At 30.9% G+C, this 23,959-nt stretch overlaps 1 protein-coding gene across 1 annotated transcript in view; it reads right to left on the bottom strand.

The window, feature by feature from the left end:
• The window catches only part of LOC145309395 (uncharacterized), a 155,123-nt gene that overhangs the window by 83,971 nt on the left and 47,193 nt on the right, over positions 1-23,959 (bottom strand). The window contains exons 5-6 of the mRNA XM_080150334.1: positions 20,182-20,350; positions 5,940-6,050 (exon numbers count right to left, since the gene is read on the bottom strand). Of these exons, the coding sequence (XP_080006460.1) occupies positions 5,940-6,050; positions 20,182-20,350 (280 nt within the window). The remainder of the gene's footprint in view (positions 1-5,939; positions 6,051-20,181; positions 20,351-23,959) is intronic.

Here is a 23,959-nt window from a genome sequence, read left to right as displayed (position 1 = left end):
AGGTTAACATCATCAGGGATATAAAAGGATAAGAGAATGGCCGATAAAGTGATGTACATCCCCAATGATAATACACAAAATTATTCATTGTGTAGATTAGAATTAGTGGTTGAAACGTTTGGACAATCATCTCAATGAATCAACCGATCTAAATTGAACAAAAGTCCCAAAAATTGTTAAGTCAACGAATAAGAAAACGTTATTAAATGAGGACTGGTGTAATAAACAACTCAATGTCCTCTCCCTCCCTGGATAACATTAAAGTGTTTGGATAATTAAAGGTTTACTAAACAGTATAATTGTTGATAATTGTAAGGTTATCTGTGTGTCCAGATGATATTATAATAACTAAGATCCATTTTCAGCTGGCTCAAATCACCGTTTCACCAGCCGTTAGAAAAAATTGTTTTGAAATTTTACATTTCTAGATCTCATAAATGTCCTACGAGAAGCACATTGTAAAGGAGAAACATATCGGTTCAGAAGTTGGCGATATCTTTCGGTACACACAGACAGACACAAAGTCATACATCCTGTTATCTATAATACAAAGTAGTACGATGTCTGTCTGTCTGTCTGAAGCTTAAGATCTCAGTAACCGCTGAACTGATTGGGCTCTACTCTTTAGGGAATATTCCTGGTCCTGTGATGGTTATAAGCTATTTTCTTGGGGGGTGGGACACCCCAAATCCCCCCAAAAATGAAAGATATCCCCCCCCCAAATTTTTTTTATTTATTTTTCTTTTTAAACTTAAATAACTCAAAAATAGGTTGATCAAACCTCTTCTGGCACAGCCTCTAGAGGTTAGGGGCGAAGCCGCTAGTTTTTATTTAAAGAATATCTTTAGTTGTATGATACTATTAATCTTAAAGTCTATTAATGCCTCACTTTATTTTCTTTATGTTTATATTTCCGTCTGTCAATTCTTGCATCCTTCCATCTTGTTGTCAATCTTTCTCCATTTATTTCCCTATTCAATATTCACCAATGGATATATTATTACATGGATATTGCACCAGATTTTCATGTACTGTAATAAAGGGATACTCGCAGCTGGCAAAAATAACAATACCATCCTTCCCCTAACTTAACCTCATCATCATCCTTTCCCCTACTGGATGAACGAACTGACCTATAAATGAGGTTCATGTTAGCAACCTAAATTAACGACACATTTCCCCTGTCAATATATCCACCTATTCTATAACCATTTCTGCAGCGTCCCAGCCCTGAGTATTTACAAAAACAAACACTTCCTTTCTTAACCTACAAAGTGTCATGGGTTCAATTGTTCTATTGATTGAAGTCTCCTTGTGTAAATGCACAGATTGTTCCTGTGGTGTATATGTATATGTATGTACCCTTATATTGTCTTTTGGTGAAAGCTCAAGGTCGATTATCTCAAATTTGCATCAACAAGATTTTTAAAAGCGAAGCTATACTATAATTAAGTTCTATACGTCCGTACGTAACAGTTAGCTCTTTTCGTTAATTTATGCATGTTAAATTGTCGTATCGGTTCAAACTTTGGATGATGATTCTTGTAACAATGAGGTACCATTTAAAAAGTGTATCAAACCTTAACTCCTTTTTATTTAGTGTTTTGGAACAATGATTCCTAATACAGCGAGATACAGTATTTTAATAATTTATGGATGTTGTCATCCTTGTTTAAAAATAAAGCATTTATTAAATTTGCTCTCGATTTCCTATTATAACGTAGAATAACATTCATTCTCACAAATCATCCTACAACTTGACAAATAACAAGCTTCAAAGGAAATAATGTAGATAAGTTTAGAGTTTTTATTACATTACTTTGCATATTATTCGATTATCTCCAAGTTAGCAGCCTTTAAAGTTTATTGAATAATCGAAGCGAGGAACATTTTTCCGAAAACTGCACCTGATCTAAAAAATGTTTGAAACAAAATTAATGTAGGGAAACTTAATTTAAGTAAAACTAGCGCGCACAATCATTAATTAAACAAATAACAACCGCTATTGTTGTCTGATACTGTTTTTTTTATGGTAAAAATAATGCCTGTTTAAGGTAAAGGTATCCTTATAATAAAGTAACATGATCTCTGTGTGTCTCTGATCTCGCTAACCGTTAAACCGATAAGGTTCTTCTTTATAATGTAGCTTCTCATAGGTCCTGGGAAGGTTTATGACTATTTTGGGGGATGGAAACACAACATTCCCAAAAGAAATCGCCCCAAGAATTTTTTTTTACTTTTTCTTTATAAAACTAAAATCCCCCCCCCCCCCCCCACCACCTCAATTGCCCTCAAATGTATAGCTGTTGCTATGTCAAACCAAGCATCCCCTTATCGACAAGCAAATAAGAATTCAAAGGGTTAGTTATCTGCGTTGCAATTATGGAAATTTCAAATGTAAAACTAAAATTTTTCTTGTGTCAAATTCAAAAACAGATAATCTAGGCACCTTTCATGGTGTTAAATAAATTTTTAAATAAGAACCATGACAAATTGTTGAAGAGCTGTACTCCTGTATAATTGATGTGTATGGTATGGTGATTATTTTTAATACATATGACATCTCCTTATCTTGCTGCTAACTAAATTTTCAAGTCAAAACTAATGTCATGCTTCAAAATAGTAGGTATTCATCCAACAACGTAAAATGACATAGAATTTGAATTAGCAAAATTAAAAACTTTCGGCTCTATTCCATTTGAATGAATGATATAGAATTTAAAGGGTTTGATAAACCAATCGCTTCACTTTTTTCAATAAAAACCCTACAGTTTTGGTCAAAAAATAAGAAAAAATGATCCAATTCATTCTCAGCAATGGCAATTAGAAACGCCCAGTAAAAATATGTTAAGATTTCTAAAAAAAAGGTTGAGTAATCAAAGTGTCAACGGACCCAAATGAAAAATGAACCAACAAAAATCTTTAAATGTCTAATCTTCAAGTAAGAATCAAATTAGACATTAGTGTTATTGTAAGAATACTAAAATATAAAGGAAGGAGGGGCTAAAATTGCTTACACAAATCTGCTGTCTCTTTTTAGACACCCCCCTCCCCTCCACTAGTTTTATACATCCCTTTCCTCCTCCCAAAACCTTAAATGCACAAATACAAGAAGACTGAAGAGCTAAAATTGCCAAAATGAGGAAGAGACTAACTTTTGAAGCTTATGTACATATATGAAAAATATCAGGGATAAAAGAAAAAATCCATGACAGGTTTTTTTCGTTTCGTATTGTAGACAGCTATCCGCGGATATCAAAATAAAAGATTAAAACCAGTTTTGTTGGCCCTTGCCTTTGTGCCGAATATTGGACTAACACAACTGGTATGATTTTAGTTTGCTATTAAGGGGAAAATATATGAAATACGATGCTAAACGTGATATTTCAGTATGGCTTCAAAACCGATTAATATTCGCTAGATTAGAACTTTGGGGCTGATCTTTATTTTAATATCCGCGGAAAGCTGTCTATAGTACCATGCGATAAATAACTATTATAAGCCTTTTAAATAAGGTAATTTGCATAGGTACATTTTACATTCAGACCAAAATCAAAATTTACAACTAGAATCCTAGAAACTAGGATTCTTAATAGTCTATCATTAATTTCTCCCTCTATCTCTGTGTAAACATACAGAAACTGTCATAGTGATAAAAAAACATGGATGGAATGTTTACAAAATATATTTGATCACAAAATTTATGGTCTTCAAGGTGTGTGTGCTTTTCTTCAGGGAGGAAGGGAGGGGACATTGGGCTATATATTACACTAGTCCCCAAAGTTTTATAATTACGTTTTCTACTTCGATGGCTTAACAACTTTTATGGAAACTATTTATTGCAACTTTTATTGAATTTCGATTGGTTAATTAATTAAGTTGAGTGTCTATTTCTACCCCTAATTGTAATCTATAGAAGGGGCAATTATGTGTATCACCATTAGAGATGTACATCAATTTATCGGCCATTGCATTGTCTTATCCCTTTGGATCCCTTGCTTTATTATCAGGGATTTATCACAGTAGCGCAGTAACAACTGGATGAGATTGATTTTGAAATAAAAAGGACAGTAAACTGTAATGCATGCAGTTATAAAGGAATTACTTTATATTATAGATATCTCATCCATATATTCCTGATTTTAAACCTTTCATGCATATTGACAACAAAGTCTTGAAATTTATGATGAAACAAATTAGAGACTTATCGTAAGAGTGGTTCTTATCAGAGCTCGGCAGCAGCTCCTCAGCCTGGCAGCAGCTCCTCAGCCTGGCAGCAGCTCCTCAGCCTGGCAGCAGCTCCTCAGCCTCGCAGAAACCTCAAATTTAAACACGCTAGTGTGCAAAACAAGAAAAATTCCGAAAGGTTGAATTGTCTGTTTAGGAACAGCTGATATTTAAAGTTATAATATGAAGATTTCACTGAGCTTACTCGCGGCTGACGCGCGGCTTCCGAGCCGTAGTTGTTATGTCCAGTCAAGTATGATTCAAAGTCAACTGAGCATAATTTAATTCAATTCCGCATTTTAAATATCACTTCAAATAAATGTCAAAAAAATAGATAATGTTGTATAACAATATACAGTTTAAACAAGGATGACAACATCCATAAGTAGCGAAGCACAAAAAATAAAATCATGGATGGTAATATGTAGATTTAAAGTGTATTAATTAATTTATTTATTGGAGAAAATAAACACGAAACCCTGTTTTATTTTGTATAATGATGACGGTCAAAGTAAATTACATAAAAGATGCTCATAACAATGGAAAAAAATTATTTTGATACTGATATCCCAAAAAAGTTGTAAATTGGACCAAAAACACCAAAGATGAGGATTGGAAAAATTGCAAAATAGCAAACATAAAGATAGCAAAAACCTGCTAAAAGACAGTCTGACCGCCATGCTTGTTTTCTTAAAACGACAGGAAATTTAATTTTTAAATTCTTAACTTAATAAAATTTGGAAAATCGGACTATATACATCAAAGATATAGAAAAATTTAAAAATAGGCAAAAACCTGCAAAAAGGAAGTCTAACCGTCATGGTTGTTTGCTTTAAACAACAAGAAATTTAATTTTGATATGTATAACTGAAAAAATTTTGAAAATCGTACCATAAACATCAAAGATATGGAGAAAAATGTAAAAAATACAAAAATAGCCTAAAACCTGCTGAAAGGCAGTCTGGCTGTCAAAGTTGTTTTCTTTAAAGGACAGGGAATTTAATTTTGATATCTATAACTAAAAAAAATTTTGGAAATCGGACCATAAACACTAAAGATATGTAGAAAAATGTGAAAAATAAAAAAAATAGCCTAAAACCTGCTTAAAGGTAGTCTAACCTTCATAGTTGTTTTCTTTAAACAACTGGAAATTTAATTTTGATATCTATAACTGAAAAAATTTTGAAAATCACACAATAAACACCGAAGATATTGAGAAAAATGTGAAAAATACAAAAATAGCCTAAAACCTGCTAAAAAGCGGTCCTATCGCCATCGATGTTTCATAATTAATTGTGCTCCTTAATAATGGGAACGTTGTCAAAAAATTCAGCATTCTACCTTTTATAGGAGCTGAGTAAATCCCATTTCCCCAATAGCGTTACGGACTGACGGACTGACGGACGGACTGACGGACGGACAAAGTGAATTATAGAGTAGCTTCGCTACTAAAAATATTTTATTTAATGTTGATGAAAGGATTTAAGACAGGATTAGACAGATATCATAGTTTTATAATTTATAATTTCCTCCTATTTTTTTTTTAATTGAAAATAAGAGGGGGCTAATTTTGTCCCCTATACCTAACCCCTGATGGGGGCCCTAATCATGCGGGGCTACCCAGTACCCAATAAAACCTAACCTAGCCTTACCTACAACAGTAGACAAAAAAAGAATAAGAAAATCTGATAAAAATTGACTGTAAATGATGCCTGAATGTATCATGTGGAAAGGGAAGGGCCGGGTAGCCGATCCAAGCCGCCAAACCGAGATGATGAACTCCGCCGGTCCGCTCGCCAACCCGTTCGCTGGATTTAGACCGCCTGAAATAAAGAAATGAATGAAAAAACGTTAATATGTTACGCAATATGTGATAAATGTTCAGCCAGTCGTTTATACCCTAGTAGATATTAGAATAGTTACTTACTCAGGGCCTTTGACCCCACGGGGCTCACAAAACTGATTTTAATTTTAATATTCGTGGAAATTGTCTGTAATACGATGGTACACATGATTTTTCAGTATGGTTCAAAACCGGTTCTATTCCAGCGGATATTAATTAGTTTCGAAGATTAACTTAGAGTCGATTCTTACTTCGTAGATTAGAAATATTCCTTACTTTAAATTAGATCAGAAATTTAAATGATAAAATTAGGAAGCCTAATCTTTATATTACAGATTTTGCATTTAATAGATAGTTTCTCAATACTTCATTATTAAATATGTAGATAGATTTTAAATTAGTTTTCTCTTAATGTATATTTTAAAAACACTGGTGTATAAATGGCATATGTAATAAGTTATAAAAATTGGAAAGAATTTTAATGAATATAATAGATTTGAAATCTGCATAAAATTTTAAGGAATTTTTATAAAATTCGTTTTTTGTATAATTCTTTATCTATAAGCGCAAATACAAATTAAGTTAAATAATTTTGACATCTGTGATTGATGGATTGAAAACTATCTGCGCCCTGATTGGAGAAGCTTAAGTGACGTACATCATTCAACCAATTAGAGCGCAGGTAGTTTCCAATCCACCTATCCTATTGGTCAAAATTTATAAACTTAAATTGGATTTGCGCTTTTAAATAATGAATTATATAAAAAACGAATTTTATAAAAAAAATCCTTAAGATTTTATGCAGATTTCAAATCTATTATATTCATTAAAATTCTTTCCAATTTTTATAGCTTAATATGTAATATGTGTGTTTTTGTACGCTAAAAATACAATATACAAAAATTGCAAAAAATAAACACCTTGAAATAATAATTATTGTTTGTCCGCAAAAAACTAATCTAAGGAAGTTTAAGCGTGTTTTAAAAAAGTGAAGCTTTTCTACAATTAGAGTCGGTCCGTTCGCCGGTAATGTAACGGTTAGCTCTTTTCGTTAATTTAGACATGTTAGAATTGTGAAACTTTGCAAGATGATTCCTATAACAAATCTAGGAATTTAGGAAGCAGCCCTTTAATCGTTTCCAGAAATTCCGTACATCTAAAACAACTTTTTTGGCAAACAACTTATTGCATAATATCATATTATCTCTTTTTTTGGAAGAATAATTCCTAGGACAACAATGTACAATATTAAAGCGAGCCATCTCGATAATCAAATCCTAAAAATTGTGTAACAATTTTATGTGTAATTTTATTTAGACTTACAAATTAAATTTCAACCTATTATGTTCTGACTCACTACAAGAGTTTTTGTTCGCTTGTCCTCCTTTATGAATGGGTTCATGTTTGTTTAGAATGTGTGTATTATTACGTTTAAAAAATACTGAAAACCTTGGCTAAACCCATAAAATCCAAGAAATCGAAACGTTCAATTTTTTGATGGATAATAAATTAATTTGCTAATTTGCACTTGCACATACGCCACAAAGGGTTCAAAGTGGCCAAAATATACTTATTTTTTACTCAGCCCCAATGAGGATAAACAAAAATGCATTGTCATATTGGAACCAACCAATCAAAATTCAATAAATCTACCAAATGTTTTTGAGCCAACGAATAAGAAATTATGGTTATTAATTTTTGGGTAATCTTTTATCAGTAATTTTAACTTTTAAATCTTTTAAAATCCGTCAGTAAATTATAAGATGCAGTAAATTTCTATTACTAAATCTAGGAAATTACTATTTCTTTCTATCATTTGTGGCAAAACTTGTTTTGTCCAAATTGAAATACTTGTGTAAAATAAAAGTTAATTACAGTATTGTATCTGTAATTTACTTAATAACTTTCTGTGCATTTTATCATCAAAAGTTTACAATGCACGCACATCATTATTTACATTATAATTATTAGACCCCAGCATACAGAAGTTTTGCTCACATATTTTCTAATCAATTAATAAAAATATATTGATTCTCTTAACACAACATAAAAATAAAAATAGCCTAAACCTTGCTAAAGAAAAATTTGAAGTCTCTCTATAAGGCAGAGACAAAGATTTTATCAGAAAGAGAGTTATATTTTTGTCAACTAAAAGATTGACGGTCATGCCTTAATTAGATATTTGCTGCAATACTAATTATATGCTTAGGACATGTAAACAAAAAGTTTTAAAATTAAATGCATTTTCTTGAGAATGGGTAATCGAGTACAACAATTACTAATATACAATTTTAATCAAAATTACTCCAAAAAGTGTATTCTAAGTTATTAATCAAATTCTTGTATAAAAAGTGTGAAAAACACAAAATTATGGAACAGTGCATCAAAAAAACACATAAAAATTGGAGTTAAAATATCTATTGTTATTTTCAGTAAAGATAATAAAAAATATTATTTCATTTTCTAAATAATTTGATAATATAAAATGTTTTTCATTTGATGCATTTTCCCCCATCCTTGAATATTATGAATAAAGTTAGAATCTGCAGAGTCATAACTCTATGAATAATTATTTTTATTTGATACAATTCTTTTCAACCAGTCAATGGTCACCATTACATGGAATTACAGTTTTTCAAGGCTGCTTGATTGTATAAAGAAAATGAATAAATTCAATGATTAAAATAGTTTTATATTTCCTCTTATTTATAGAATTTCAACAAATAATGTTTGCTTGTCTGTCCTTCCATTTATATTTGGAATTGTATCCTGCATAGAAAGCAGTGGCGGGCACATGGTTTTGCGGGGGGGTGTATTTCTTGAGGGGGTTAAAAAGGGTAAAGCAGGCCTTACCATTTTAATTTAAAGGGATTGTTGACTATCTTTAAATGTTTTTTTTTAGAAAGTTATAAATATAGGCCATAGACCTCCCCTAACCGAAAAAATAATTAAATAAAGCATGATTGCTAGAGACGAAGCCAGTAGTATAATCGTAATCAGTAGTAGAAATTATCCTTTTGCAAGTATACCCATGAGAATTTACTTTACGCCTACATTTGTTAATCCTTAACTTATTTAAGTTTATTTAAAATACGAAAGATGGGTTAAAAATATGGTAAATGTTTAAAAACAAACAAGTATAGCGGAAAGGGCTTAATTTAAAGGTAGATTATATGGAACATGTATTTGTATGTAGTATGAAGAGCCTCTCTATGCCTGGCCCTATGATCTGATAAAGCCGCTGTGTGCTGTTCATACATATATTAACAAAATTGAGAGAAAATTGGACAGGCAATTATAAAATGCATCTATTATGTTTTAGTGGTGGCTTCGATGCGATGCGCCTTTTACCAGGGATCCAAAGGGATAAGACAATTGCCAATAAATTGAAGTACATCCCTAATAATGATACACAAAATTACCCCTTTTGTAGATTACAATTAGTAGTTGAAACGTTTGGACACTCAACTTAATGAACCAACAAATCAAAATTCAACAAAGTCCACAAAGTTGTAAAGTCAACAAATAAGAAAATATATTCATAAATTTTGGGGACTAATGTAATAAACTACCCATTGTCCCCTCCCTCCCTGGCCTGCTCCAGTGTCGTCCTCCTTTTTAATTCCCCACTTCCTTCCGAAGTGTCCCCCTCCCCTCACAACTTTTCACCCTTACACATTGTGCTTAAAGATAAAGAAAGGAGAAAGAAGTCGCTTAGCTTTTTGGTATTTAATCAAACTGTGTTACAGCGAATATCGCAACTGAGTTTTATTTTAAAAAGTTGAATTATAGTTTACTCAACAAAAATAATTTCAAAGTAATTCTTATTATTTTGCTCTTTTATATATATTAGCAAAAAAGGTATAGATATACACGTCCCTCCCTTGCAAAATTTTGACACCACCATTAAACCAAAATCGAGTTGGGTTAACTGTAGGGGCGTGTAAGCTTCAGGTGGGTGTATTAAAGACAACAAGAAGAGTTTATTTTTAGTGTTAGGGGTTAGATCTACCCCACTAGAAGTCCAGCTTAATTTAGAATAAGGTGTGTGTGGCTCTTTTACCTTTACTTATCAGCCTTGGCTGTATTAGGGAGTTTAACAGGGTAGTGTAAACCTTATTCAAGGGGAGGTTTAGAGGTGTGTAGAGGGTGGACATATAGGAGGGTAAAACCAACCCCCTTAGTATGCAAACCTCTGATCTGTAGTTTGTTTTCCACTTCAACTTTCTTGTCCAAGAAGCACAGTGTGGTAGGATAGGAAAAAATATCGAGCCAACTTTATTGCTCGAGAAGCACAGTGTGGTAGGATAGGAAAAAATATCGAGCAAGGTCGATTTGCGGTTTTTCTTTTAGGGAGAAAAATATGACGCACACGCGAGTTTAAGTAAACAATAAATGTATAAGGATATATGTATAACCCAGACAACTACCGGGCCCAAGTGATGGGGACCTTTTTCGTAGAGCCCCTCTATTTTTTAATAAGTAAACTTTGGAAATAAAAGGAAAATTTGTGATTTGATAAACTTTATCTTGCTAACAATTTCAGCTTTTGTATTTGATTGGGTAGGGAAGGCAGAAAAACAACCTAAAACTTAAAAGACTTGAATCTTAATTAAACTACCACAGAACCTATAAAGGCGTCCTTAAAACTCAAATCAAAATAATGAAAATCCTATACCCTTAATATCTTAAATTAATACATAGGATAATCTATATATTAACAAAATAGATATTATAACATTTTTAGCCTTGAAAATATTTAAAGTAAAAAGATTAGACTTGGTATCCATTTCTATAATTAAAAATTAATCCGTAAAATAGGTTGTTTAATTAATCTTTCTAAATTCAAATATTTCCTTTAATTAGGCAATTAAACAAATTTGTAGTCGAATTTGTTCAGCTTTTCACAAAAAAGGATAAATGTCGCCATAAGCAGCTTGGTAAAAACAAAAATACTTATGTTAATAAATCCATAAATATGAGACTTTTATTACTGCCCGGGAAAATTGATTTTAAGCAATATATGTTAATTTCTTAACGACCATCTAGTGACGGAAACCCGGAAGGACAGACGAACACACAACATACATAAAAAAACAACTGCGCTACTAAAAATATTTTATTTCCTCATTTCCATAATATTCTGAAATCTCTATTGAGCGATTGTGTTATCGATATATCATCTTTTCCTTTTGGTGTGCTATCACTTCTGTACATTACCACAGTTGTATTGTATTTCATATTTGGAAAAAGACAAATAAGAAATAGACAAATATAAATATACAAAGTAGTAAGTTTTTTGTTTGTTTGTACCTTAACATTTCGATAACTACAGTTCTAATTTTACAGAAGCTTCTTAAGGGTTTCTGGATTGTTTTAGGCTATTTAATTTTCATATCTAAGTTTGGTTTTCGGCTAATTTTCTTAATTCTCCAAATACAGATTTCCTTGGTGCTAGGAGCAAAGCCGCTAGTTCATTAAAATGTAAAGAAAAGTTATCGCTGTTGTAATAAATATGCGATTCTTCTGATGCTTTTATAATGTGATAAATTAGCGGCAATGACAGCACACCTCTGTTCGGACATTTGATATAGACTACGTGGATATTGTGACAGGGGAATTAATGTTGCTAATATTGTCCTCAGATATTAATCAATACGTTCCTCCAACGTCATGGGAGGGGATGGGGAAAAGTCATATGGGTGGGGTGGGGGTATCGCAATACTTTCCAGCTATGAGAAACATTTATCAGGGTATGCAAGAATCTGCTACAATATCCACGTATCCTATATCCATTAGTTGGACATATAGCTGGACTAATATGGACAAATAAGATGGAGTACACACATCTTTTTGACATCAGATATTTGTGCTGGAATAAGATGTAGTATCCTTATATTAAAAATTTGTCGAAAATATTTCATCTATAATACAAAGTAGAATGATGTCTGTCCGTTCGTCTGTCCGTCCGTCCGTCAAGTTCTAGGTAACCACTGAACCGATTTGATTCTACTCTTTAGGGAATATAACGACTGGTCCTGTGGTGGTTTTAGGCTATTTTCTTGGTGGGTTGAACACCCCTCCCCCCAAAAAAAAGTTGTAGATAAAAAAAATGTAACATGATGTCTACCAGTGTGTGTATATCTGTCTGTACTGAAGAATCTCGTAACCGCTGAACCGATTTGGATCTAATTTACAGTGAACCTTATCATAAGGTCAAGGAAAGGTTTATATCTATTTTGGGGGAGGGTACCTCCCCACTCCCAAAAACCTAAAATTGATAATGGGAAGCCTTCATAATCTAAGGAGAAGTGAACAACACAAAATTAGCCTAAAATAAATACTAAGACTTGAATATAAAAAGGACCTTCAGAGGATTTAAATTAAAACTAAAAATAAATTTTAGAAATGTCGTGAAAAGAGAGAAAAAATGGTTGATTGTTTTTGAAATAAGTGATTTCCAAATGTAAAGAAATGGAGACGGAACCAAAAAAATAACATCATTAAGGAGAAAATGCGATCATAACATCATGGATAAAAAGAAAGAAAAATTGATATTTTGTCATTGGTAGATTTTTTTCGATTCTCACTTTATAAAAGTAAGGTAAGTAAAATATTATATAACTTCCCTGTTTATTAAATTCTTAATAGTTATCAACGCCTCGTCTTATAGACAGCTTTCCGTTTGTATTAAAATGAATGTTCGTGGAAAACTTACTGTAATACGATGTCATACATGATTTTTCATAATGACTAAAAAACCGGTTCTATTCCAGCAGATATGACTCAGTTTTGAAGCCATACTGGAAAAAGGTTTATCATGGTTTAATATTATCATCTGTTACTTACTTTCAAATATAAAATTGTTTTACTTCAAACAAATTAAATTTCAAAATTTATAATTTTTTCCCCTCCACTTACCCGATCCCTGTATCCTATATTTGGATTCATCATTTAGACCTTTAATGGCTTTTCCTTTTCTTTCACTCAAATACGCCGTCAAATGTTGTTAATAGCGAGGATTCTCTATAAATAGGTCAGTACGTCCTTATAGTTGCGGTAGTTCAATACGTTAAAAGCATTAAAGTATTTAGTTATAAATTTTCTCATGGGAGGGTGGTGGTACCCTACCCCAGAATAGCTATAAACCCTCCCAGGACATATGAGTAGCTAAACTGTAAAGGAGATACGTATCGATTCAGCAGACAGACAGATACAGAAATCCTGTTACTTTTATATAAGGATTTGCACAAAAATTATAGAGCTTCCATTGTTGTCATCCTTGTTGAATTTCCACCCACATATGATGAAGAAATAAGCTTTGTTTGGCTTAATTGTGGACCCATTTTAAACTATAACATTCTCTTTCTTACTATACATAAAAAAAAACTTTTAAATATCTACTGTTTAAAGTAATTAATGACAAGGACAATTTATTTAAAATCTACTGCAGGAACTGTAAGACAGTAAAACATTTGAATAACAGTCGGAGCGTCTGGCAAACGGACAAAAACCGACTTGATGTGAATATAGAGAAGCTACAGACAGCGAGAGGTGGGGGGGGGGGGGGGCGCATTAGTCTGTTTACTACACTAGTCACCAAAGTCTTATTAACGTTTTCTTATTCGTAGGCTAACAACTTTTAACCTGTTAATGAATTTTGATTAGTTGGTTTATTAAGTAGCGTGTCCAAAATTTTTCAACACTAATTAAAATCGACAGAAGGGGTAATTTTGTATATCATCATTTGAGATGTACATCAGTTTAATGGCCATTGTCTTATCCCTTTAGATCCCTAATCCATGGAACAACCCTTCTTTTAAAGCATGGAAATACTTATTTGAGTAATGTAACCCTCGCGACAGGAAAGTGGAGTCAAATTTTTTGCTTGAATTATACCCACCACACAAACCTATTATTAGATACACATTATCAAACCATTCCTATCAGGGGTAAAGGGAGAATTGAAAAATCATTCCCATTTGAATTTTAAAAAGCTAAGCAAACTAACATTTGAAATATTTTCTTGTTTTTGTATAAAATCTTACAATTGTTGAAAAATTTTACCGCAAAATACCTATTAACAATAGACTATATTTCTTTAAAACTATAGTTAATAGTTATCCCTTTATCTACTTATTGCAATGCATTAAAGGGGCACTCCTGAGTCTTTTTTAATGATAGAATTATGATATGTTTTAATGGGTAAATATATCATTACTCACTGAAAAAGCTAATAAATGAATATCGCACTAAAAGATAGAAATTAGATGGCTTGAAAGCTGTGCGGCTAAAGTGTGACTAAATTGAAATTTGATGCCTTTAAACAACGCGCGCGGCTTTTGTTGGCTGCCGAGCCTTTGTTAAAACAATATTTATTAAACCTTTGAAAAATATAAATTTTATATTCATTGAGTGTCCTTTTTAAGTAGCAATTTTTTTATTACATTGTTGGGTGTTTGGTTTGCATTGTTCTTGAAATGTAATTTTATATATTAATCAAAACCTATCATAATCTCCTATTTATATGGTATCACGGAGGGGATAATGGGCTGTTTATTACACTAGTCCCCAAAGTTTTCTAATTCGTAGGCATAACAACTTTTTTTATTGAATTTTGATTGGTGGTTCATTAGGTTGAATGTACAAACGTTTAAACCACTAATTGTAATATTCATACGGGGTAATTTTTTTTATCATATACATAAATTTTTTCAGCCATTTATCCCTTTAGATCCTTGGGTATACATACATACATAATATATATTTTAAGGTCTCACAAAAGCCTTAGCTGTTATTAACCGCTTAATCTTAGGGGATCTACAGACGCAAAACGGCAGAAAATGTCTTTTAAGTGGCATCAAACACCTCTCATTTTAACCGCTAAAATTAATAATACTGCCATAGCAAAAGATATTGATATCCAAATGCATTTTAGGGGTTGGTCAAAATTAAAATTAATCATTTGAAACTTGAAGCTTATAGTTTATAGTTTTAATGACCTTCGTGCATTAATAAATGACCAGGCATTATGTACTCTAAAGTACTTATATACTGAGTATTAGGGGGCTTGCGAATTGTTTATTCTGAAATTTAAATAATGGGCCAAAAAAAAGTTGGCACTTTAGGGCAAACAACTACCTTTGAAGAAATGAGGGGCGAGTTGCTGATCTGTGACTTTTTGGCGACAAAAAAATATACAAGAGGCAACTGCGAATGAATGGATATATGATATACGTGGATATACTGAGAGGAAAATTTGTCGACAATTTAGCTTTCTAATGTGGACCGCATTATTGGCCAGTCCGTTCATACAGTAGGAGGGGAGGGGATTGGGTAAAGGGAGGGAATGAAACGGTTTTTTAGCCAGCTGAGAACATCACTTTATCATAGTACAAGAAAATGTGGTGCAACATCCCTGTAGTAATATATCGATTTACAGTTGTTACAAGTTTGAAATTTAAATAAGTAAAAAATGGATTTTTAACCAATACTCACGCGCCCTACTGAGTATAAATTTACAGCCAACTCATATTAAATTTCCTTAAGTAACTACCATCAACATTTATATCATAGAGTAATTGAAAAGAGTCGCATTTTCTTGCAAAGTAGAGGCAAACGTTCATGTTTTTTTAGCTTCTCTTTTAAACAATTTTTTTTTGAAAATAATCCAGTCACTATTTTCACCTACTCGGATTAAAGGACAGACAAAAGAAAGGCCCCGGATATAGATTTTCTGCGATTTTTAAAGAAAAGCTTTACTCTTTTATTTTACTCTTTGTTCAAGCATAATATTATAATTATATCCGGCTAATACTGATCAGCAACTTTTCATCAAACCATATACTTATCATCTCAGAGATCTTAATGTACATTTTTTGTCAGTAAATAAATGACCACACAGAGTATACTTTCCTATTAACAATATCATTCTTAAATGAGGCTCTTTTCTAGATAATGGGACTAACAAAACTGGTTTTAATTATATGAAGTTTCATTTTGATATCAGCGGAAATCTGTCTATAATACTATGCGATAAATAACTATTATCCATCTAGCGCATCTCACTATGAAAAACAATATTTTACCCCCCGAGCATTTTAGCACCTTCAGTAAGTATGATAAGTATAATTTTATAGTTTCTAAGCATTAGTAACTTTTTTTCAAAAGTAAATCATCAGTAAGTTTTTCAAAAATTTACTGTTAAGTTGATATTTCAAGTAAAAAACTAAAATAATGTCATATTTAATTAGGCTTTGATATTCGCAATAAAACAATAATAAATAAATCTTACTTTTATGCAAAAATCTTTTTAATCTACAAAAGGGGTAATTTTGTGTGTCATCATTGGGAATGTATATCAATTTATCGACCATTGTCCTATCCCTATAGATCTCTGGTTTAAATGACAGAAGTTAAGATGTTTGAACGTACATACCTCAATTATTAAGTAGTTTTGCTACAAAAAGAAAAGAAAAATGTGTAAGTGGTGTGAATTGTCTCAAAGTCAAGTTTATTTGATACAAATTTATTTTTAAGTGTAGGGTAAGTGTTATAATAACTATAAGGAAAATTGATCATATAAATTATTATATATATTTACCCTGTAAAAATTTTTTTGAAGAAGCTTTTACTTTTTATATTTACTAGCTGCTTCGGCCCTAGCCTCTAATGGGAGGCGGGGATTGCCAAGGTAAATAGCTTAAAACCACCCAAGATATTTATGACGCTTACATGAAGAGTACAACCTTGATATTTTGCTTTAGAAAAAAAACTTATTTCTGTATATTATAGGATGACAAACTACAGACTGAGTAGAGACTGTAATTAAAAATTTCTTTTAAAACTGGTATAATACTGACAAAAAATATACACACACAAGGTTTAGAACTGTGAAGTTAAAGCTATGCTCGTTTTTACATGACTTAAAACCTTAACCTAATGAATACTAATCTAGCCGGCCTATTGCCGATTAAAAGGCTTTAGTACCGATAAAATCTTAGATAAATATTGTTCTATACATCCTATGGTATGTAATATATTAGAGTGTACAATAATGTCCGCATAAATATTAACAGTAAGATTAAAAAATACCGATAAAATAAAAATGAATATTAATACAAAATTTTGTTTTAGACAAAACGCGAGCATTTGCTGTTCTGATTCTAGCTGCTATAATATCGATAATATTAAGATAATTGAAATGTTATTTTTCTTTTTTTGTCATTGTACAGGGTGTTTCAAGAAAAATGCGTTTTTTAAAAACTTAATTAGGCATAGAAAATGAAACAATTATCTAAAATGCTTTATATATTTGGAAAACCTATTCTGGGATATTTATATTTCAAATATTTAAAAATGATTTTTTTGACAAATTATGCCTAAAAAACCGGTTTTTCCAAAGGCCTTATTTTTTAAGATTTCCAAAATTTAAGGTTGTGGAAAAAATGGCCTCATTTTTAAAAATAAAATTGTGCGGCTTGTATTAATAGTAGAAAAATTTCATGCATATCGTTAGAATCGGCATAATCTCTAGTTTTTGGATATATAAGAACCATTCCTGTGCTACGTATAGTTTAGGAGCTAAGTAAAAAAATGTTCCAACTTAATTAAAACTTTTCAACCTTTCTCACATTTTTCAATGTAGTTCCTAAACTACAAATAGCACAAAAATGGCACTTATATTTTCAAAAACTAGAGTTTATAACGATTCTAACGGTATGCATAACGTTTTTCTCCTATTAATACAAGCCGCGCAATTTGAATTTTAAAAATGAGGGCATTTTTTCCACTACCTTAAATTTTGCAAATCTTCAAAATCAAGGTCTTTGGAAAAACCCGTTTTTAAGGCATAATTTGTCGAAAAAATCATTTTAAAATATTTGAAACATAAATGTCCCAGAATAGGTTTTCCAAATATATAAAGCATTTTAGATAATTGTTTCATTTTCTATGCCTAATTAAGTTTTTAAAAAACGCATTTCTCTTGAAACACCCTGTACAATCCTTACAAAAGTATTAAAGTTTAGCGTTTCTGATAATCTTTAATATTTTCTAAATTTTGGCAGAACTGAAAGGACAGCATATATTAGCACCCTATAGCTTGGCTGAAAGATGGTGAGATAATAGTAATCAATCATATTATAACACTTTTTCAAGAGAAATCTCAAACATGCGGAAAAATGTGTACTTTCGGTCAATGTTTTACTAATATAAAAATTTTATCTTTAGTAAACAAGGATGACAATATTTTTAATGACAAAGATACAATTTCAAAAACTACCATTTTCTGTAATTGAAAAATAGGCAAATATTTCATTAAAATGTTAAGAACGGTTTTTGTTAAATAAATGTGCAAATTCACTAATTCAGGCAATTCTTTCATATTAAATGAAAATCCACCAAGTTTTAAACTCTATATATAAACATTAACAAACTTCAATCAATGTTTATTAAAAGTTAACCATGACTTGAACTCACGGGTTTAAAAGGATAAGACCATGGCCGATAAATTGATAAACATCTGCAATGATGACAAATAAAAATTACCCCTTCTGTAGATTTCAAGTAGTAGGTGAAACTTTTTGACACTCAACCATTCAAATTCAATAAAAGTCCTTAAAGTTGTCAAGCCAACGAATAAGAAAAAGTTATTATAAAACTTTGTGGACTAGTGTAATAAACAGTCTAATGTCCATCTCTCCCTGCATCCATGCACGAGTAAGAAGCAGTTCGCGGAAATATATTTTATATATTGATGGGTCAAACATCTTTCGTCAGAAGTTAGGGTCAAGATTGACATTAATTGCAATGAAAAAGAGTTTAGGTTGACTCTTTGTTGACCCCAAAATTAACTACCGGCATTCAATTAGGATCAATTGTTAATACTCCAAGAGTAAGGCTCCTATATAACTCACATATAACAGGGGAAGAAGGGATATTATAGATTAAACTGGTATCTATAGTTTTATAACCAAGTTATTTTGATAAAAAAATTTAGGTATTTCTATCAAATTTTGATTGGTTTCAAACTTTTCAATAATTCTAATCCACAGAAGAATTGATTTTGTTCTTCATCATTGGTGGATGATTTACATGAATTTTTTGTCTATAATCTTATCCCATAAGTACCCTGCCTGTAACTATTTTGCTCACCAAATCTCGACAAAAATCTTGAAAAATCTGTCTTTGTTTTATTGCAATTTCTTTTAGAAGCGAAAATTAAATTAATTAAAAAAAAACACAGACTATTTAAATTACGTATCTGCAGACAACTGTCTTCAAAAACCTTTATTGTACATTTGTACATTATTTTAAATTACATAAAAAAACAACTAAAATTGTTTGTTATTTGAATTTGATTATAGTTTAAGGCTGGCTAAAATTAGATGTACTTTTCCAGATGAACTGTTGACATAATTAGTGTTGAAAAGCTTGGTAAAGTGATAATTGCATGTTATGAAATGAGGATAATTTTATACATTTATTGTCAATGTGTTTGTGCGTAAATGTCATTTTCGTATGGAATCGTTAGAAATCTTGTATTAAAGCAAGACGCGTTTATAAAAAAATGGCTGATAAATTGATGTACATCCCCAATGATGATACACAAAATTACCCATTCTGAAAATTATAATAAGTGGTTGAAACGTTTGTACTACACTCAACTTTATAAATTAACCAATAAAAATTCAAAGCTGTTGAGCCAACGAATAAGCCAACATTATTTTAAAACTAGTAAAATAAACAGCCCAATATCCTATCCCAGAACATCACAGAACAAAACACGTTAAAATTAAAAATGAAAAGTAAAGATATAATACAAATCTTTATTTTAGATTATAAAATGTTACTTAATCACTAGACATTTATGATATTTTAATATAAATGTAGATTACTTACTTGAAAGTAAATACATTTTTAGACTTGGATCAATTAACAAGCAATATTTATTTATCACATCGTATTATGTATAGCTTTCCGCTGATAAATATATGAAATTTGTGGAAAATTGTCTGTAATACGATGCTACACTTGATTTTTCAGTATGGCTGAAAAGCGGTTCTAATTCAACGGACATACTGGAATATACATTAAAAATGAAGTCTTACCTGTTTGCAGTGTGTCTGCAGTTGCAGTGGAATCCAGGAAATCCCTCGGCAGCTGCCAGATGTTGCTGGCTGTCGCCTGCAGCCGAATTGTTACTGCCCAGCTGGGTTTTGCCGTGCAAGATGAGATTTTTCAAAGATTCAACTCGGCTCATTCGCTTTTCTCCACACACTAAAATAAAAACAAAAGTTACTAGAATTTATATAAAAAATTGTATTCTGTTAAAAAAAGAAATAGAAAGATAAATGATTTAATTATAAACTAAGATGATTAAGATGATATTAAATTATAACTCTGGTAGACAGGAGAAGGTCAGACCTAGAAAGAAAATAATAAAAAGGGAGGAAATCTAGGCCTTCAGTTTGATTAGTACCTCGAAACAAATTCCAACTACAACGCCCTTTTTATAATTTATTTTCTCATTTTATGTTTCATTTATTTTCGTTGATGATTTTTTACCTAAAATTTAAATGTCTTAGTTTTTTTAGTAGCGAAGCTACTCTATATTTCCCTGTGTCTGTCCGTCAGACCATAACGCTATGGGGGAAATGAGATTTCTGTCTGTTTGTCTGTCATAAAGAAATAAGATAAAAAGAAATACAAACATTTGAAAATTAATGTTTTAAATTCTTAATTTTGATAATAATTGACTTAAAAAACAGCCCGTTAGGATTAGGATCAATAAAACAACAAATTAAAAAAAAAACAGTATAAAAAACTAGCGGATGTTAACAATTATCTTATGTGTAGAATCAATTACATGTGCAAATATTTTGTGTTCAAAGGAAATGCAAAAGAATGAAAATATTAGACAGATTCCTAGAATAATATTACAGAGATGTTTTTTATAATAGAGATTTATTAGAGTGATACTTCAATAGAAAATAATAAATATTAGAAAGATTCCTAGGATAATATTACAGAGATGTTTCTTTATAATAGAGATTCATTAGAGTGATACTTCAATAGAAAATAATAAATATCAGAAAGATTCTTAGGATAATATTACAGAGATGTTTCTTTATAATAGAGATTCAGTAGAGTGATACTTCAATAGAAAAAATAAAATATTTGAAAGATTCTTATAATAATATTACATAGATGTTTCTTTATAATAGAGATTCATTAGAGTGATACTTCAATAGAATTAAAATAGTATAAAACTGATCTTTCTATACAATAGAAATTTATTAGAATGATCGTCACACCTAATAAATAATAACTTAAAACGTCATTAGTTTTTGTGCAAATCTAAGTTATTAATAACAATAAATATATATTAGTTTTAAGTATAAATTTTTATAAAATTCTGGAGGTTAGTTTAATAATTTACTTTCCCAGTAACCTTTTCTCCGCGCAGATATTAATAAATCTTGTTAAATGTGGAGGGTATAATTTGTCACAATTACCAACTATAAAGGTTTATTAATGTTGCATAAGACAATTTGAATATTTCTATATTTTGACTGTGAATTCCTAATATTCCCCCTAAATCCTACCCTTAACTTTTTCCATTACTTTAGATTTTTAAAGAAAAAAAGGATGACTTCATCCATTAAAGCGAAGCTCTATAAAGGAAGGACAAACGAACGTTAACACTTTAAGAATGTCAAATATAGATGTATAAATCGTAAGAAAATTGTACTGTTTAAGGACATACTTATATTTTTAAGACTTGATTATAGAGATGCTTCGCTTATAACATCGTATTTTGTTGTCCTATGAATCAGTATACCAAATATCAGATGAATTGGATAATTATATCAAACAAAAAACTTTTGTCAAAAACAGAGCCCCGAGGGATAGTGAACTAAAGGGACTAGGGTTGATTATAAATGGTCCACTAGAGGTTTAAGGGATTTAACTAGACAATTCATCATACTTGATAAACTGTTCATTCGTGATGCAAAAATATTAACATCAACCTTTTGTAACAAGAATTTTACTTTTCTTTTAATTTCTTTATATCTAATGAATGAAGACTATTACAAATAGAACTTAGCTTAGGTTATTAAAAGTTTTTTTTTAGAGGGAAGAGGTATGATAATAGCTTCCAAAAATAAATAATCTTTAGTATTTACAAATATTTTTGGGGGAAAACTCAAAAGTTTATTTGGAAGGTGACCATCATTTTCTCTACCCTCCACCTGGGACGACCTGTGAAAACCTCTCAAAACCAAACGTAGGGAAGGATAGCTATATTTTTTACTTGGTCCAACCATTTTTTATGACTAAATGACACTTGATCAAACCAAATCCAAAAAATGCCATACAGATTACTTATCTAAAGTTACAATTAAATGAAAAAAAGAAGTAATATAAAAAGAAAACCAAAACTGGTCTAGTTAGCAACCAAGCCAAAAACCAATGATTTGGCTCTACAAGGTACAAATTTTCAGTTTAGCACAATTATGAATTAACCACAGGGATGACAGAAAAATTTAACTACCAAAAAAAGGTTTTGCTTTAAAATGGAGGCACTGTGTTGACTTATAGTTTCAATTATGTCGATATAAACATAAACAAGGCGATCCTGTACAAGGACGTCAAAGCTTTTAATTTTGAGAGGGTAAAATGAAAGGTCTTTTAAAAGTAACACCCCTTTTAACCCCCCCCCACCGTCTACCATTTAACTTTAATACGATTAAATAACTTTATTTTTAAAGAAATTTAAAAGAAAATAAAAATTGTATTATTTGAATATTTTAGAGGTGTAAACATATAAAATTTTCGGCTGACAAACAAACAAAAAATAATTAATAAAAAAAGAAATATTTTTATAAGTCCGTTTATCGCTTAAATTATCGTGTGTTTGTTTAGGCTAGGTGATGCTTTGATAATATGTTAGCACTATAAACTAAACATTATAAACATTAGATTAAAATAGACAAATATATTCTAAATAAATAACTTAACTTTTATATAAGAGTATTGCATCTTTAAAAAGCTAACAATATTTAAGATCGGTAATAGAAATAAGCGTTGACAATTATTATAATTACCCAATTATATAAAGTAATAAGGTTTTTATTGGCTAAAGCTCAAGTTTTAGTAATACTTTTCAGAGAAGCTTTATTAATATTTCGGGGTGGTCTTAGTTTAATTTCCAACTTGCCCCGGCCTCCTCTAAAGTTTTGGGTGAAGCAATTCAAAAAGTGCTTTATCTTTTTAAAATTTATTTTTTTACACCCCAATGACCAATGTGGTAATTATATACATAAAACCTAAGCTTTCCAAGTGCTAAGCAAAAAGGCCATTGTGGACATTTTTTGTTGAAGGAAATATTAGCCTATGAAAAAAGTAATGTAGTGTTAACAAGCTAAGTTCATTTTAGCAAATTAGTATTTTTGGTATTTTTTTATGATTTTTTATTAATGGAAAATTGTCTATGATATGTTACGATATTTGATTTTTCAGTATGGCTGAGAGCTGGTTCTAATCTAGCGGTTATTAATCGGTTTCAAAGCCAGACTGAAGAAATAATTCTCATAGACAAGATTTAAATTTTCAGTGTCATGAAAATATTTGCAAAAATACATATGTCGCCCTTATCAAAATTTCAGCAGTATTTGGTATACTTTCATAATTCGCAAGTGGGACAATTTACACCCTCTCCCTTCCTAAAAAATGATAAAAATTAAAAGGTAATAGCAGCGAGAGTTACCCTGTTCCGACTTTCAATTAGGTCTTTAAATATCAGGCAATAGTATCGAAAATATTAACACAACAATTAACGCTATAAAAGAGCAGAAAGCAATTTGCTAGCAGACGAAAAATGTC

Source organism: Acartia tonsa, chromosome 2 (genome assembly GCF_053477335.1).
Source record: "Acartia tonsa isolate MP-2025a chromosome 2, ASM5347733v1, whole genome shotgun sequence".
Lineage (NCBI taxonomy): Eukaryota > Metazoa > Arthropoda > Copepoda > Calanoida > Acartiidae > Acartia > Acartia tonsa.
This window is presented reverse-complemented; position numbering and strand designations above follow the sequence as displayed.